The sequence below is a fragment of the Amblyomma mixtum genome, chromosome 2, assembly GCF_055824585.1.
Source record: "Amblyomma mixtum isolate Tamu chromosome 2, ASM5582458v1, whole genome shotgun sequence".
Classification (NCBI taxonomy): domain Eukaryota; kingdom Metazoa; phylum Arthropoda; class Arachnida; order Ixodida; family Ixodidae; genus Amblyomma; species Amblyomma mixtum.
Window position 1 is genome coordinate 302,281,615 of NC_143013.1, and position 14,482 is coordinate 302,296,096.

Below are 14,482 nucleotides of genomic sequence, written 5' to 3' on the forward strand. Positions count from 1 at the left end.
GGCTGGCCAGCATAATAAAACGCACCGTAATCGATGTCACTCCTCGCCAGTGATGCCCCTCTCTGTCCGGGGATAATGGCTTCAGGGCTCACTCAGGAACTATGCCTGCAAAGCGTAGCGCAGTTTGCAATGCACAGGGGATTTACGGGCTCTAACCCCACAAAAAGCGCAGGCCAGCGTCGGCGGAGCATCCTGTCTCCCGAAACTAATTGCTTCGAAGTACTGAGCACGACTGCGATCTCTACTACACCAGAAGTTCTTTGCCGGAAGAGCGTCAACATTTCGACATTGAAATATTTGTCTCTGAAGACGAGTTTAATGCTGGCCCCAACCACTTTTCTTTTTCACAAACAAAATTTGTGCAGAAGTGAGACATAGTTTTGAAATGGTTGGAGAGAGATAGTTCTTCCGACTGTGGGAGCTTTTTCTTTTAGATAGAAGAAGCACATAAGAACGAGGGAACTAGCGGTCACAATTTACTGATCTCAGAAAGTAAAAACGGGATATATCGTGGCGGCTGTACGCATTTCATCAGAGGAATTAAAATCATTGCTAAAAAAAAAATCTTTTTTTTCTCCGCCGTTTCCTTTCAGCGTGCACGGGAGCCCTCAAAGTAACCATGGATGAAATCTCAAATTATTTTCTCCGCAAGGTTACGTTGACGGCTGATGCATCCCTCCTGTCCGGCATTGTTCAATCGCCAAAGCTTTCACCAGGCTTTCTTCTTTCAACTCGTCTTTCTTTTTTCTCTCTCTGCCGAAATGAGCATCGGCTAAGGTTACTACTACTATGCTGCGCTTCGATGGAGGCTATGCGCTAAACGCGTCCCACGGTGCATGTGCGATGTCAGTGTACATTAGAGAACCCCAAAAAGTCGAAAATGTTTCGGAACTTTCAATTACGGTACACCTCTCTCCCTGTCTCCCTCTTTCATCCTTTCTTTCATGGCTTAGTTGAGGTCTTCATCTAGCAGTAAGACAGTTACTGCACTTTTAATTCCTAGCATGAAAACAAACTTCGTGGCTTTTTTACCTCAATCCTAACTATTGTATTCACTAAGTATTATCTACTTAATATTTAGCGCTTATTCTTATTCGACTCTTTTTGTTCTGCTGAGAATTCGCACAACCGAGCTCCCCTTGTTTGATATTTCTTTGTGCGCTCCATTTGTGTCGACCTTCATTAGGCGTAATTTCCAACTTGGACGAGCGATATTGCAAGTTTAAAGAACAGAAGATTTAATACAGCATATTTATTATTAAGCAAATAAGAACAAGCAAAACACAACTTACTCTAGGTAGGAGAGAAAAATGTGGTACGTACCTATGATATTGCTTACATGCAGATTCTATTCTGCAAGAACTCTTGCTATTTTGGTCGCATGTACGTGTTATATGCCATGCAGATAAAAGGAACGCGTCTGTAAAAGGATGTGCCTTTTTCCATCAGCGGCGAAATTCAGCCGCATCTCTTGCGAGACGAGTTTTGTAATAGCGCTGGTGCGATTCCATCATACTATTCGCCTCCAACTAAAACCACTGTTGAATCATACTATTCGCCTCCAATTGAGACCACTGTTTAACATCTTTATGTAAAAACTCGAGGGAGATATACAATTCCTCGATATCTTCTTGTCAGACACAGACGTTTGTAAACCCTAGATCAAAGACAGAATTCCCAAGGAGATGTTCACGACTTTCTATCTCGCCTGCCAATAGGTTTCAAAAATTCGTACCAAAGGGTATGCTTGAAAATTTTCCCGTTGCCGGCACCTTCTCTTTATTATCTTTTAACTTTTGCGATGCTTGCTTGATTTAAAAAGGAACTCGGATAATCGGTTGGTGTAAGCATTCAGCTATACTAAGATAAATTAAACAAAAAGATTCAGTGCCCATTGAACAGTTCGTCTGTTTGGTCTGAAACTTTTCTGTCACACGTAATTCAATGCGATAAAATCTCCAAAATCACGTCAAAAGGCGACAATCAATTTCTTTTCTTCTAGCTGCTTCTTCAGCCATGATGCAAAAAAAACACGCAAAAAAACAAACCAGACGTTCTCAAAGTTTCAATTATGTCAATACTTTTCAAGCAAGTTCGCATAATTCATCCATTAGTGGCCAACGACGAAAATAACACTTCTGCGGAAACAACGTAGATCTTTTTTCCTGCTCTCTTCATGGCAGAACGGCAGGCCTACGCCAGAAAAGCTTTTAATCATTAAGAATTCGGCCGCGCATACCAACATTAATCATATGTGCTTTCCGACCATCCGAAATTATTCACAGCGCTGACCCCTTCCCTCCGCTTAAAAATAAGCCTTGCTCCTTATGCTACTGACAAACAACTCCAGCTCCTTCCAGTCAATGATCGCAGATTTATGTGCCTCACATTCATTAAAATAGGAAAACTAAGCACTGCGACGCACATACGATGCTAAATGAGCAGCCTGACAATGAACAGCCGTTCACTGTGGATCGAAGATGAACAACCCCCCGAGCGCTATTTTTTTTATGCGCGTGGCCTTTGAGAGATGTCCTTCCTAATTCGATCGTGCCCCTCTTAGGCGCTTTATTACGTTCTCGCTTTGGTTGTCAAGCGAAAACCCGGGACAGCAAACCATTGTCCTCGACTTGCCATGGACGTATTACTCGGCTGTCGCAAACTTTATTCGCTGGTTATGATGACCACGCAATGCCAATTGGAGACGTCTTTCATGAGAGCTCCCAGCACATACGGAAGAAACTATCCAGTGATGTCGCGGAACAGTCAAGAAACTAATGCGACAAAGAACGAAGCGATAAATTTGAAATAAATCGACAGGCGTTGTCGTGAGCAGACCCTGGCTCCGACAATTCCGGCATTTGATGTCGCCTGGGGCCACATAAATGTGCAGTCGAACGAGAACCAGAGGCAACAGGCCAAGAAACGGCGCCGTCCTGTCACATAAGGTGCGTGCTGCCCCTTCCGCATGAATGAATTGTGGCGTACCATGAAGAGTATAGCAAAACACACTCCTGCTCACTCTAGAAGAATAGAATACTCGTTCTCGACACAGGGGAAGAAGGGGGAAGGGGGGAGGGGGAGAGAGCCGGGCACTCCAGCTAGCCTTGCTAGTATTGTCCTGCCTTTCTTGCGCACCGCAACGAAGACCAGACACGGGGTAAGCGGCTGGCTGTGGATTCTGGCTCTTCTGAACTGCTCGACTTGCTGCTCCTTTGCCGTGCCTGCTTGTTCCCTGGTCAGGCCATTCTTCGAAAGGAGATGTTAGCCAGGTTTCCGAGTGGCTTTGTAGATGGAACAAGGGAAGGCGGGCTAGTTGGTGGTTGACAATGGAGTGCATATTGCAACCGCGCAAAACGACGCAGGACGAAGAGAGGAAAGCACAGGACAAGACGCGGAACTTCAATTAAGGTTTACTACAGGAAAACCACATTTATACAGGAATCGTAATCACACCTGATAAACAGCCGACACCATCAAATAACACCGGCACGTGGGCGCGCGTGGCACAAGTTAGCATCTAGATAGTTCAATTCTTTCTTGGACAAAGATACTGAAGTGGAGCTGATGCAACGGTCATTTTCTTTTTTTATGCAGTAGGCTTAGAAAATTTTCCTGCTAAGCTGGGTCGTCAATTTTTCAAGACAATTGTGTCAGGAACCTGGGCGTGCAGTTACTGCAATGGCGACAATGTTTCCCAATTCCCAGCCCCCCGCCAACGTTTCAACAGCGGCGTGATGCTCCTGAAGTCTGACATTCAGGCAACGTCCAGTTAGCCCTATGTAGCAATTCCCACATGTGAGGGGTATTTTGTACATCACCCCAGTTTTGCAGGGAACGAACCTGTCTACGTGTTTAGTGCGGCACTCATTCTTTTTACCACTTCCCTGCACCATATTGCACATGCCCGAAAGCTTTTTCGGCGCCGTGAAGAACACCGGGACATCAGATTTCATGGCCACTTTTTTGAGGCGATGGGAGATCTGGTGGAAGTATGGCATTGCCACGGGTCTCCGGCGTTGCGGTTCTTCACTTGGGCCGTGCTTCGGTGGGCAACGAGCTTCCTTGGCAAGGGCTTTCATCACCGAGGTTACCATCTCTCGACGAAAACCAGCACTACTCAGACGTTGTAATTGAAATCGCACGCTATCCCGCATTTCATGTGGGCAAGACTTATCAAGAGCAGCGCGCAGTTAGTTTTTTGCTACTACCCTTTTAATAAGCTTTGAATGAGCTGACTGGTGGTTTAAAATACCTTTTTTTGAGCGAGGCTGGTACCTCCAACACACCTGGGTTCCACTAGCACTCGTGACAATACATATGCCCAAAAACTGCAAGCATCCCTGCGATGGCAACTCATAGGTGAAGTTCAACCCAAAGGCACACTCACTGAAGATTTTAAGGATTTCGTTCACTACTGTAATGGCCCCTTCTGGAGGTACCCCTTTCAAGAAAATGGCATAATCGTCAACATATCTAAAAATCTTAGCCGAGTGGGCTGTGTCGAGGCTTGCGATTCGCTTGTCACAATATGATAATGTCACTTAACAATGGGGCAATAAATGAAACGATGCACACACCATGCTTCTGAAAAATTCTTTCCCTCAAAATTAACTATAGTCGCAGAAAGATAAAAACGGAGCATTTCTACAAAGTCATCCACACTCATGCCACATGCGTTCTGAAAGGCCACTGAGCCGTAGTCATCTATGGTATCTTTAAGAGCACAAAGCAGTTTGTCTTGTGGTATGGAATAAAAAAGGTGAACAACGTCAATTGAAAACGGAAAAAACGATTCACCTGTGCTTACATGGTCACTAAGAAATAGGATAATATCTTCAGAATTCTTAATCACGAACGGGTCCTCAAAGCTAAGCATCTGTAGGTGTTTCTGAAGAAATTTCGAGATTGCGCCCTGCCACGTATCACGTTCAGATACAATGGCTCGAAAAGGAACATCTTGTTTGTGGGTCTTTGCGGAAAAGAAAATGCTAAGTGCTCCGCTGGACGCACCTTCCACGGTCGAACTGGGCAGGGTTAATCCGATTGCGGTTAGGCATTTCTGGGGATACGTCTTTTATCTCCTCGGGTAGAGGGGCGGCAGCTTGGTTTGCCAGCTTGCCGGCCCTAAAGCTTGCCGCATAACTCGCTTCACGAAAATAGATGTGATTTTCTCGGCTCTCGTCCCAACTGGGGAAGGTAAGGCCAGTATGAAATGCGCGGACAAGCAATTCGGAAGTTCCAAGATAAAGCATGTGTGGCCGACTTGTTTCAATGCTAAACATTCTCATCGTTGTCTGTTAATCCTTTCAAGCGGAACGGCTCGCAGGCATCAAAGGTACTGTGCGTTTCGTGGACTCACCTAATCCCGAGGAAGTATAGGAAAAATTTCAAGACACGGAAATTTGCTTTGTTTTTTTTTTTGTGTGTGTGTGTGTGCTTCTACCGTTGCACCAGGAAGAGCAGTTTGCGGGCAGCGAATGAACAAATTTTTGAAGCGAAAAGCTTCGCTACGCGAGTCACCACCGCGCTTCACGTGAGCCGGCGTATGTCGAAGCAAGAGTGACGTCATGCACGACGCAGGCTACTGCGCATGTGCGCCGCCGCTTCTCTTCCTCACCACCGTTCGACCTTTCGCCGCAGCCGTGCGCAGTGCGCATTTGAAAGGAGGGGTATATAAAACGCGCTTGCACATAGAACAGGCGCACGCTGCCGCGCGCTATGCGTTATCGTTTGACGTTCGCCACAAGCACGTGTTAGTCGCGGATCACTGCAGCTTTTCGCTTCGAGATATCCAGGTTTAACCTTAGCTAAACCCCAGCCAATTTTTTTGATCTTCCTGCTCTTCTGAACATGCTGCAGTCTGTGACGAAGCCTATTCATTTGATAGCTGCGCCTCAGTAAAGCCTAGCTGATGCCTTTCCAACAGTGACGACTCAGCTGATGGCATAAAATGTCCAAACAGATGTTCAAAGCTTGTCAAAGCGCATCCGAGCCCATGTTGAAGAACTGATCTGTATGCTCTGCTCAACGAAAAGGGCAATCTTATGCCGGTATTGCGCACTCTTCTGTTACAAACATTGCGGCTATCATGGAAGCATCAATAGCACCCACATTTGAAAAAGCACTTATAGTTGTGGTGAACACGCTAAGGAGCTGTTCCGTACCTCGTAAAGTCTGAAAAGGCATACAATTGAAGGTGCATAGGTTGGTTTGAATTCTCGTCGCAAGCTAGCGTCCGACATGACTAGCACTTGTAAGCTATATATAGAGACAAATATATGACACCGCACGTAACGCTATACGACTAACAGTTGCTCAGAATTTTGGTAAGAATGTAGTCTGATAAACTGGTGCCATATTGAGGTGCCATATTGGTGCCATTTGAGGATATTCAAGACGAACGGAACGAATATGATAATCAGAAATTCCGCCGCTTTGTGGCTATGTGCCTCCTACGGCTGCTTTATGACGTCACCCTAAATTTCTTTCCAACATGGACGAGCGTCTGCAAAATAATACGGAGATTGTTGAAAATTATAGGTTACATAGGAGACTGGTGCCACCACCGGATAAAAGTCGAAACCATAGGGAAGCAATCGCATGGTGACGCCTCCAAGCTGGGAACTTCGTCAACCCGGTCTGGGCATATCATGTTCATAGAGATAAAGAAAACGATAAGTGCAAGCACTGTGGGGCGAAAGGGACCCTCGACCACATAATCTGGGAATGCGCTAGCTCCCCAGGGGCTAAGGAAAACAAATTGTAGAGAATCCTGGGAAGCCCTGCTGCGGAGCGAGGCCCCTGCTTCACAGCAACAAGCCATCCGCCTGGCGGAAGAAGCCGCGAGGAATCAAGACCTCTTCGCCTGCTTCTAATCGCGGAGGTCCCGGACCCCGTCACCAAGGCCCGCGTGCCGGGGACGGGGAGTAGGGGGCTTTTATATCTGGCGGAAAATAAAGTTGTTACCATCATCATCTTTTCAACGGCGGGATTTTCTTCCTTCCAGGCTACACAACTTCCACACACAACTGCAGAGAGAGAACCAATTAGCTCGCTACTGGCAGCAGCAATCCAGTCCTGCTGCCTCTTTACCGTCTGCGAGTAGGCACCGACATGAGAACGCCGCCGTCTTTTCTTCTATGGGAGCCAGTAAGGATTTCGCCTTAAAAACAGGTTGTAGGCGAACTGCAGCAGCCTTAAAACGCAAGAACATCGGAAGTCCTGCACATTTCCCGCTTGAACAACATAGAGACGTTTTGTTCCCATCTTCTTTGCCGCGTCTGCTGCATCAGCCAGTACGATGGAGGATGGTAGCTTAACACTTTATCCCATCACGGCAACATAGTTTAGTGAACGCTGGTGTCATTGAGTGCTCTTATTCTCCAGAAATATATATAGAAAATGAAAAATTGGCTTAACATTGGTTTAAGGAAAAGACATGGCGCAGTGTCTGTCACATCTCGGTGGGCATCTGAACCGTACATTAAGGTACGGGATAAAAGAGGAAGTCAAAGAAGGAAAGGAAGAGGTGCCGTAGTGGAGGGCTCCCAAATAATTTTGACTAGCTGGGAACTTGAACGTGTACTGACATCGCACAGCACACGGACGCCTTTTGCCTACACTGAAACGCAGCCGCCGCGGCCGTGTTCGAAACCAGGAACTCTGCCTCAGTAGTCAGCCTTAACCACTGAGTCACGGCGGCGGCAAGATCTTAAATTCATGGCGGACAGTTCAGCAGAACAAGCTAGCAGAGACATCAGGTTATCGCCGGGTTGTCACTAATTCTAACTCGCCCCATAAATAATGGGCTCGGCGTTTCACTGTACGAAGCAAAAATGTGGGACGCCAGGTTGGCGACAGAGCACAGCCACTCCCCGTACCTACCTACCTTGCTGTGCTTTTCACAACCTTGCGCGGCTCTTGAAGATGCATTAGTGACACTAACCACTGCATTTTATTATTCACAGCTTAATTGCGCGATCTAAAAGCTTCATTGATTTATGCAGGCACCCAGCTATCCACCATTAACTGCTGCAGCGTGCCTGTCCGCATTATTACACCGTCGCGAACAGTACAGCGTCGAGATAGAAAAAAATGAGCGTTGGGATGTGCACCCATCAACGCTCCGCTTCGCCTTTTGAGGCGCCTGTCCCTCGTCACTAGGCCGGAGAGAGACGACCCCTGCTGCAGCTACAGACGCCAGTTGAGCGACGCCACCGCCGAAGAGACGCCTGCTTGCATCGGGAGAAACAGACGAGCTGGTACGCGCACTGACTGTGGCGGTGCTCGAGGAACCGGAACAGCCCCGATGTCTTGCAGGCTTCTCCTCCGCTCCAGCATCTTACCTGCGATTGGAAGGAGGACAATGAATAGTGTTAGCGCGAAGGCACTTCTCGCCGCACTCCTCGGATTTCTGTGGTGTGTCTGTGTGTGTGTGTCAGGCATCAGAGCAGCAAATCAGAGCAGCCTCATGGGTCAGTGGATACCTCAGTCGGGCTGTAAGTAAGCGGCGGCGTCCGCCAACAAACTGAGGCAGCTATGCGCCTTTCGCTTTCTCAAAAACCAGTGGAAGCTTTAGACAACGTTGATTCCGAGGAAAGAAAAGGCGCATAATTGGTTCCCTGGGGAAGTGGACACCTCAGTCGCGCTTTGAGGTAAGTGGCGGTGGTTGCGACCTGCAAAAACAAATGCTTTCGCACAATAAACTGTGTTTAGCAATGGTAAACCGCCAATTATTTTAAGGCTTTTTTTTTTGGTTTTGGCTTTTGTTGGGTTTAACGTCCCAAAGGACTCAGACAATGACGGACGCCGTAGTGGAGGGGTCCGAATAATTTCGACCACCTGGGGTTCCTTAGCGGGCACTGAAGTGGCACAGTACATGAGCCTCTAGCGTTTCGTCTCCATCGAAATGCGACCGCTTCGGCTGTAATCGACACCGCGTCTTTTGAGGCGAGAGGCCCACTTGCTCCACTAAAAGAAAAATCAGAGCGTGTGCAGAGCGTGTGCCTGCATATATATGCAGGCTTGCATATGTGTGCAAGCCTGTGGTGCTTAACAAAGCACAGGCCGCAACTGGACGTTGTATTTTCTTACTGAGTACCTGTTCATCGCATTTTTTTTGTGTGTGTGTGGGTCGCATTCCCTCTATATTTTTTTATGTGTGTTTCTCTGCTATGTGCTTTGTGCTTCTCATTTACCTGTTCTGTGCCCACCCCTATAAAAGGGGATCTAGTAAAAAAGTAAAATCGCTCCTGAAGAAGGTCGGTCTTCCGATCGAAACGTCGAGTCGAATAAATATGTTTCCGTTCACGAAGCGTATACTTCGCTATATACTCCTGTAAGCAGTCAAGTACTTCATGCTCTCGCAACCTATATATATAGATATATATATATATATATATATATATCTACTCATAGCCTGAGTTGCTTTGGGACGTCAAACCACATAGACCAAAAGAAACCATCGGCTGACCTCAATATGGCGCCAGTTTTCCCGACTGCACTCGTACCAAAACTGTGAGCAAACATGCGTTCCGGGTGTTGTAATAAGATTGTTCTTTGCATCTAGCTTACAAGTGGTACTCAAGTTGGAGGCTAGCTTGCGACACGGATTCGAGCCAACGATATATGCTCCTTCAATTCTATGACTTCCGTGGCCACGTCTTCTCTTAAGGCGCGTTTGAGTTGTCCGCCGAGATGGGAGACAGTTACTGCGCATTTCCTTTCCTCAAAAAACCAATTTTCTCATCCAAATTGTGACGCATTGACTCCTCAAGCAAGTAGCCGGTCATGTGACACGACTTCTCGTTGCACACAGTATTCGAACCGAGGGCAACTCTCTCACTCGGACCTATAGTGAACTAGAATACTATACTCGGACCTTTATTGATTCAGGGTTTGTGCAATCAGCGCTCGGAGGCGCGTCTTCCTTTCATTTCTCAGTGCGCAACTTGCGTCGAGGTCGAACGCTAACGACGAGACACTAATGCGTTCGCCTTCACAGCATTTAAGCAGCTTAAGTCTTAACTTCCCTCTGAATTAATTTTTTTTTTCTCGTAAGAGGCCGTGCGGAGACAGATGTAAAGGTCATGAGCAAGCGTAAGCAGCAGCAAAAATATTCTTTTTGTTTTTAATTTTTTTAACAAATGGCGCAGTAACAGTCACATATCTATGTGGACACTCGAACCGCGCCTTAAGGAAAGGGTTAAAGAAGGGAGTGAAAGAAGAAAGGTAGAAAGAGGTGCCTTAGTGGAGGGCTCCGGAATAATTTCGACCACCTTGGACAAAAAAAATATATTCTTCTAACGGTTGATTTATGGTTTTATGGGGTTTAACGTCCCAAAGCAACAAAGGCTATGAGAGACGCCGTAGTGGAGGGCTCCGGAAATTTCGACCACCTGGGGTTCTTTAACGTGCACTGACATCGCACAGTACACGGGCCTCTGGAATTTCTCCTCCAAAGAAATTCAACCCCCGCGGCCGGGATCATGGTTATGGTGCTCAGCTGCTGACCCGAAAGACGCAGGTTCACACTACCTTCGGTGTGTCAGTGCCCCCTGTGGCTCCCTAGGACACTAGAACGCAATGTGATGCTGTGCTTGTAAGAAAAAGAGAATCCGGGGAATGCGGCCACCGCATTCAGTCAAGCAGCCCTAAGAAGGTTTGCTCTCAGTTAGCAACGAAAGGTAGCAACTATATTTCTAAGTTATTCTCACGGTGAAATCGAACCCAAAAGAATCAAGCTGTAAGGTTACGCCCAAGAACTCGAGTGGATCTTAGCCGATCATGAGTGCAACGCTGCTATGCAAAATCCGCGGAAGCTTACGGCGAGCACATACTCGCACGTCTTCTGGCACAGGGCTGATCTTCCCAGTGCTAGGCGTTCAAAAAGGGATGCAGAATTTGAGCGTATGCAATGCAACCCTGATTCATGAAAAGTGCGGTTGCAAGCCGTAGTCTCATGATCGATCGCGGGTGCTCCCAGCTGCAGAGCTGCACACGAAGTCATCGCGAGCGAGATAGAGCAGAAATTTTATTGGCAGCGCAGAGCGACGCGATTTTACGCGACGACGTATGCAGCTGGTTCAGTCGAAAAACGTCGGCGTCGTAGTAGCAGTTGTGAGCATCACGCTTCCGAAAAAAAAAAGTATCATGCCAACCGTTTGCCGCAGAATGTGCCGGATAGTGTCATACGATTCAGCGTTTCTTGAAGCTTAAACTTGGTAAGTTATAGCCCAGCTCGCGGCAGGGATTCGAATCAACGACCTCGGGGGGCTGCGTATCATGCGCGGTTCGGGTGTCCACCGAGATATGAGACAATTACTGCGCCCTTTCCTTTCCTCAAAAATGCGTTGGATTCAAAGGTGTTCCCAACAGGCAAGACGTCGCGCCGAACGGGCGATGGCGTTCCGTGGACTCCCTGGCAGCGCTGCGACACGCTGTCGCGTTCCACTAATACCACAGCGAATCTTAAGTGCCCTCCAAATTTATTGTTTTTTCTGAATATGACTGCATGCGAGTAGCATAGGTTTCAGTAACGCAACAATCTGTAAGCTGCTGGCTCTATCAGAACCACCTAGGCTGCTCTTACATCTATTTCACTAGTGCTCAGTTCGCATACCATATGAGGTTCAGAATAGCACAAGCGTGACGGCTGGGAGCGGGGACGCAATAGTACCTAAGTCAGAATGCGCCCCACACATCATTTCTCCTTTATGGTTTATCGTACTTTAAGGTGCCAAAGCGACTCGGGCTACGAGGGACGCCGTAGTGAAGGTCTCCGGAGATTTCGACCACCCGGGGTTTTTTAACGTGCACTGACATCGCACAGAATACAAGCCTCTAAATTTCGCCTCCATCAAAATTCGACCACCGCGGCCGGGATCGAACCCACCTCTTTCGAGTCAGCAGCCGAGCGTCGTAACCACTGAGCCAGCAAGGCGGCTGACATTTGTAGTGAAGCTTTACAGGCTGCTCTCTTTCCTGAATGTGCGAAGCCAGTAATTAATTTAAACATAAGACGTTTTAATGGCGACTTTAAATAGTCTGGCTCCTGATCAACTACAAGGAACGACGTTTGAACTGCTGGAACTAGGTGGTATTAAGCGTTTCGCGTCTCGAAGCTCCACGTGAACTGCGGGAGATGCCGTAGCGAAGCACTTCGGATTATTTTAGATCACCAGGCGCCCTTTAACGTGCGCTGACATCGCATAGCACAAGCGCGTTCTTCGCATCTATCCGGAATTCGGCCGGCGAACGCCCTGACTGAACCACCTCAACGGGTACCATTAAGACCGTGCCACACAATATAAGTTGTCGTCGCTTACGTGTCGTGCCGCCAGGTCCCGACTGGAGTAGACCATGACGGCGACGTCTTGCTGGCGGAAGTCCTTCGCCTCCAACACGAAACCGTAGCTCCTCGTACCGCGCTGGGCGTAGCAGCTGGAGCAAGTGACGTGGCAGCAGGGGAGCATCACCATGTGCGAGCAGAACCGAACACAGCAGGTGCAGTACCGGTTCGAAGCCACGGGATCCAGGAAGCACGCACGCCGCCAGTCGAAGTCACTGCCGACGTTATACAGGGTGCAAACGGCGCCCATTCTCTTCACCGCTGGCGCCATCGGATCCACGTCCACGATGGAAACACTGGCCTCTGTGCTCTCAGAACAAGAGCAGGCGTTGCTCGACGAATGAGCACTCCGGCGGTAACAGGGCCGACGGGATATGAGAGAAGCGGTTGGTTGGTTGGTTGCGACTGAGAGAAGAACGAAAAGGAAAGTGCACGGGCCTGCCAACTGGCTCAAGCCGAGCCACCACCGCTGCCACGTGCGGATAGAAGGCAGGTGCAAGCTAAGAGGACAGAGTAAAAGACGGAGTAAAGACGCGCGTCGCAACAACCGCGTCCGCCGGAACGGACGCTGGCTGAAAAATACAGATACACGGCCGCAGCCCGAAGGCTGTGAACCGAATGCAACAGATATCTCCGCATGAGAGAAGCGCGCTGATTACGTGTCTGAGTTCACGAACGCTGGCGCGTGCTGATCCAACACCATCAAGACAAAGAAGCCCTGCGCGAGTCCCCCTCTCCACATTTCTACGTCACGACAGTGAGGTAAAGCCATCCGCCTGGCGGCTGAGGCCGTGAAGAGACAATGTGTCTTCACCAGACCTTAGTTTGCGAGGCTACTAAGTAGGGCTCCCTTAGGCCTGCGTGCCGGGGGGTCCAAAAAGGAGTCTCATTTCGGTGGAAATAAACGTTTTGATGATGATGATGAAGGGACAGATTGGCGGCGGCGAGCGCAATCAACACGAACTGGAACGCTAACAGGAACGCCACTGGAACGGGAACTGGAACGCCATACCCGCCGCGGTGGCTGAGTGGTAAGGTAATCTGCACGTGGCAGCGGTGGTGGCTTGGCTCGAGCCAGTAGGCAGGCCCGTGCAATTTCCTTTTCATCCTTCTCTCAGTCACAACAACAGCTCAGTGGTAAGGCGCTCGTCTACCGAGCCGGAGTACCCGGGTTCGAACTCGACCGCGGCGGCAGCGTTTCGATGGAGGCGGAACGCAAGAGGCGCCCGTGTGCTGTGCGATGTCAGTGCACGTTAAGATCCCCAGGTGGTCGAAATTATGCCGGAGACCTCCACTACGGCACCTCTTTCTCTCTTTCTTCTTTCACTCCAACCTTCCTCCCTTCCCTTACGGCGCGGTTCAGGTGTCCACTGAGATATGTGACAGATCCAGCGCCATTTCCTTTCCTCAAAAACCAATATATTTATTTAGGTTTAGTTTTGGTTTATTGGGGTTTAACGTCCCAAAGCAATTAAGGCTATGAGGGACGCCGTAGTGAAGGGCTCCGGAAATTTCGACCATCCGGGGTTTTTTAACGTGCACTGACATCGCACAGTACCAATACCTCCTAGAAAGGAGGTATTGACAGTACACGGGCCTCTAGAATTTCGCCTTCATCGAAATTCAGCCGCCGCGGCGGGGATCGAACCCGCGACTTTCAGGTCAGCAGCCGAGCGCCGTAACCACTGAGCCACCGCGGCGGAGCAATTCATTTATTTAACTTTAACGCCAGTGCGAACGCGAGCAACTCGAAATGGAACGCCACTGCCGAATGTAGTGGCGTGTCGCTGTTCACACTGTCAGCGCGCGTTCTTTCGAACTGGGTTCGCTGTGTTTCTGAGCAGTGCTGCACAGACGTTTGCGAGCGAGTCACCACCATGCTTGTGTGCTGCTGTGCATCAAACTTTCGCTTCTAACTACGCCAATGGACCCAGAGCGCGCGTGTACAGGTTCGCGTCGGAACCGGCTCAAAATGCAGTGTGGACAAACGCTGTGCCGACCACGCTGTGGTACTGTGGTACGAACGCATTCTCGTCTGCTTTCGTGATGCTCATGCTGCTATTCACCACTAGGTAATTCAGCACTGTATATTATTGTGTACGCATGCCCATATCGAGTAAGCAGTTTGGA

The 14,482-nt window shown here is 48.7% G+C and overlaps 1 protein-coding gene across 1 annotated transcript; it reads right to left on the minus strand.

Annotated features, from left to right (window-relative positions):
* Positions 1–5,435: 5,435 nt before the first annotated feature.
* LOC149364711 (uncharacterized) lies at positions 5,436–12,732 on the minus strand. The gene is made up of 2 exons (XM_089574655.1): positions 12,330–12,732; positions 5,436–8,348 (listed from the first exon to the last, which is right to left on the minus strand). The coding sequence occupies exons 1-2, from the start codon at positions 12,621–12,623 to the stop codon at positions 8,163–8,165; spliced, it is 480 nt and encodes a 159-aa protein (XP_089430781.1). The 5' UTR covers positions 12,624–12,732; the 3' UTR covers positions 5,436–8,162.
* Between the last annotated feature and the right edge of the window lie 1,750 nt (positions 12,733–14,482).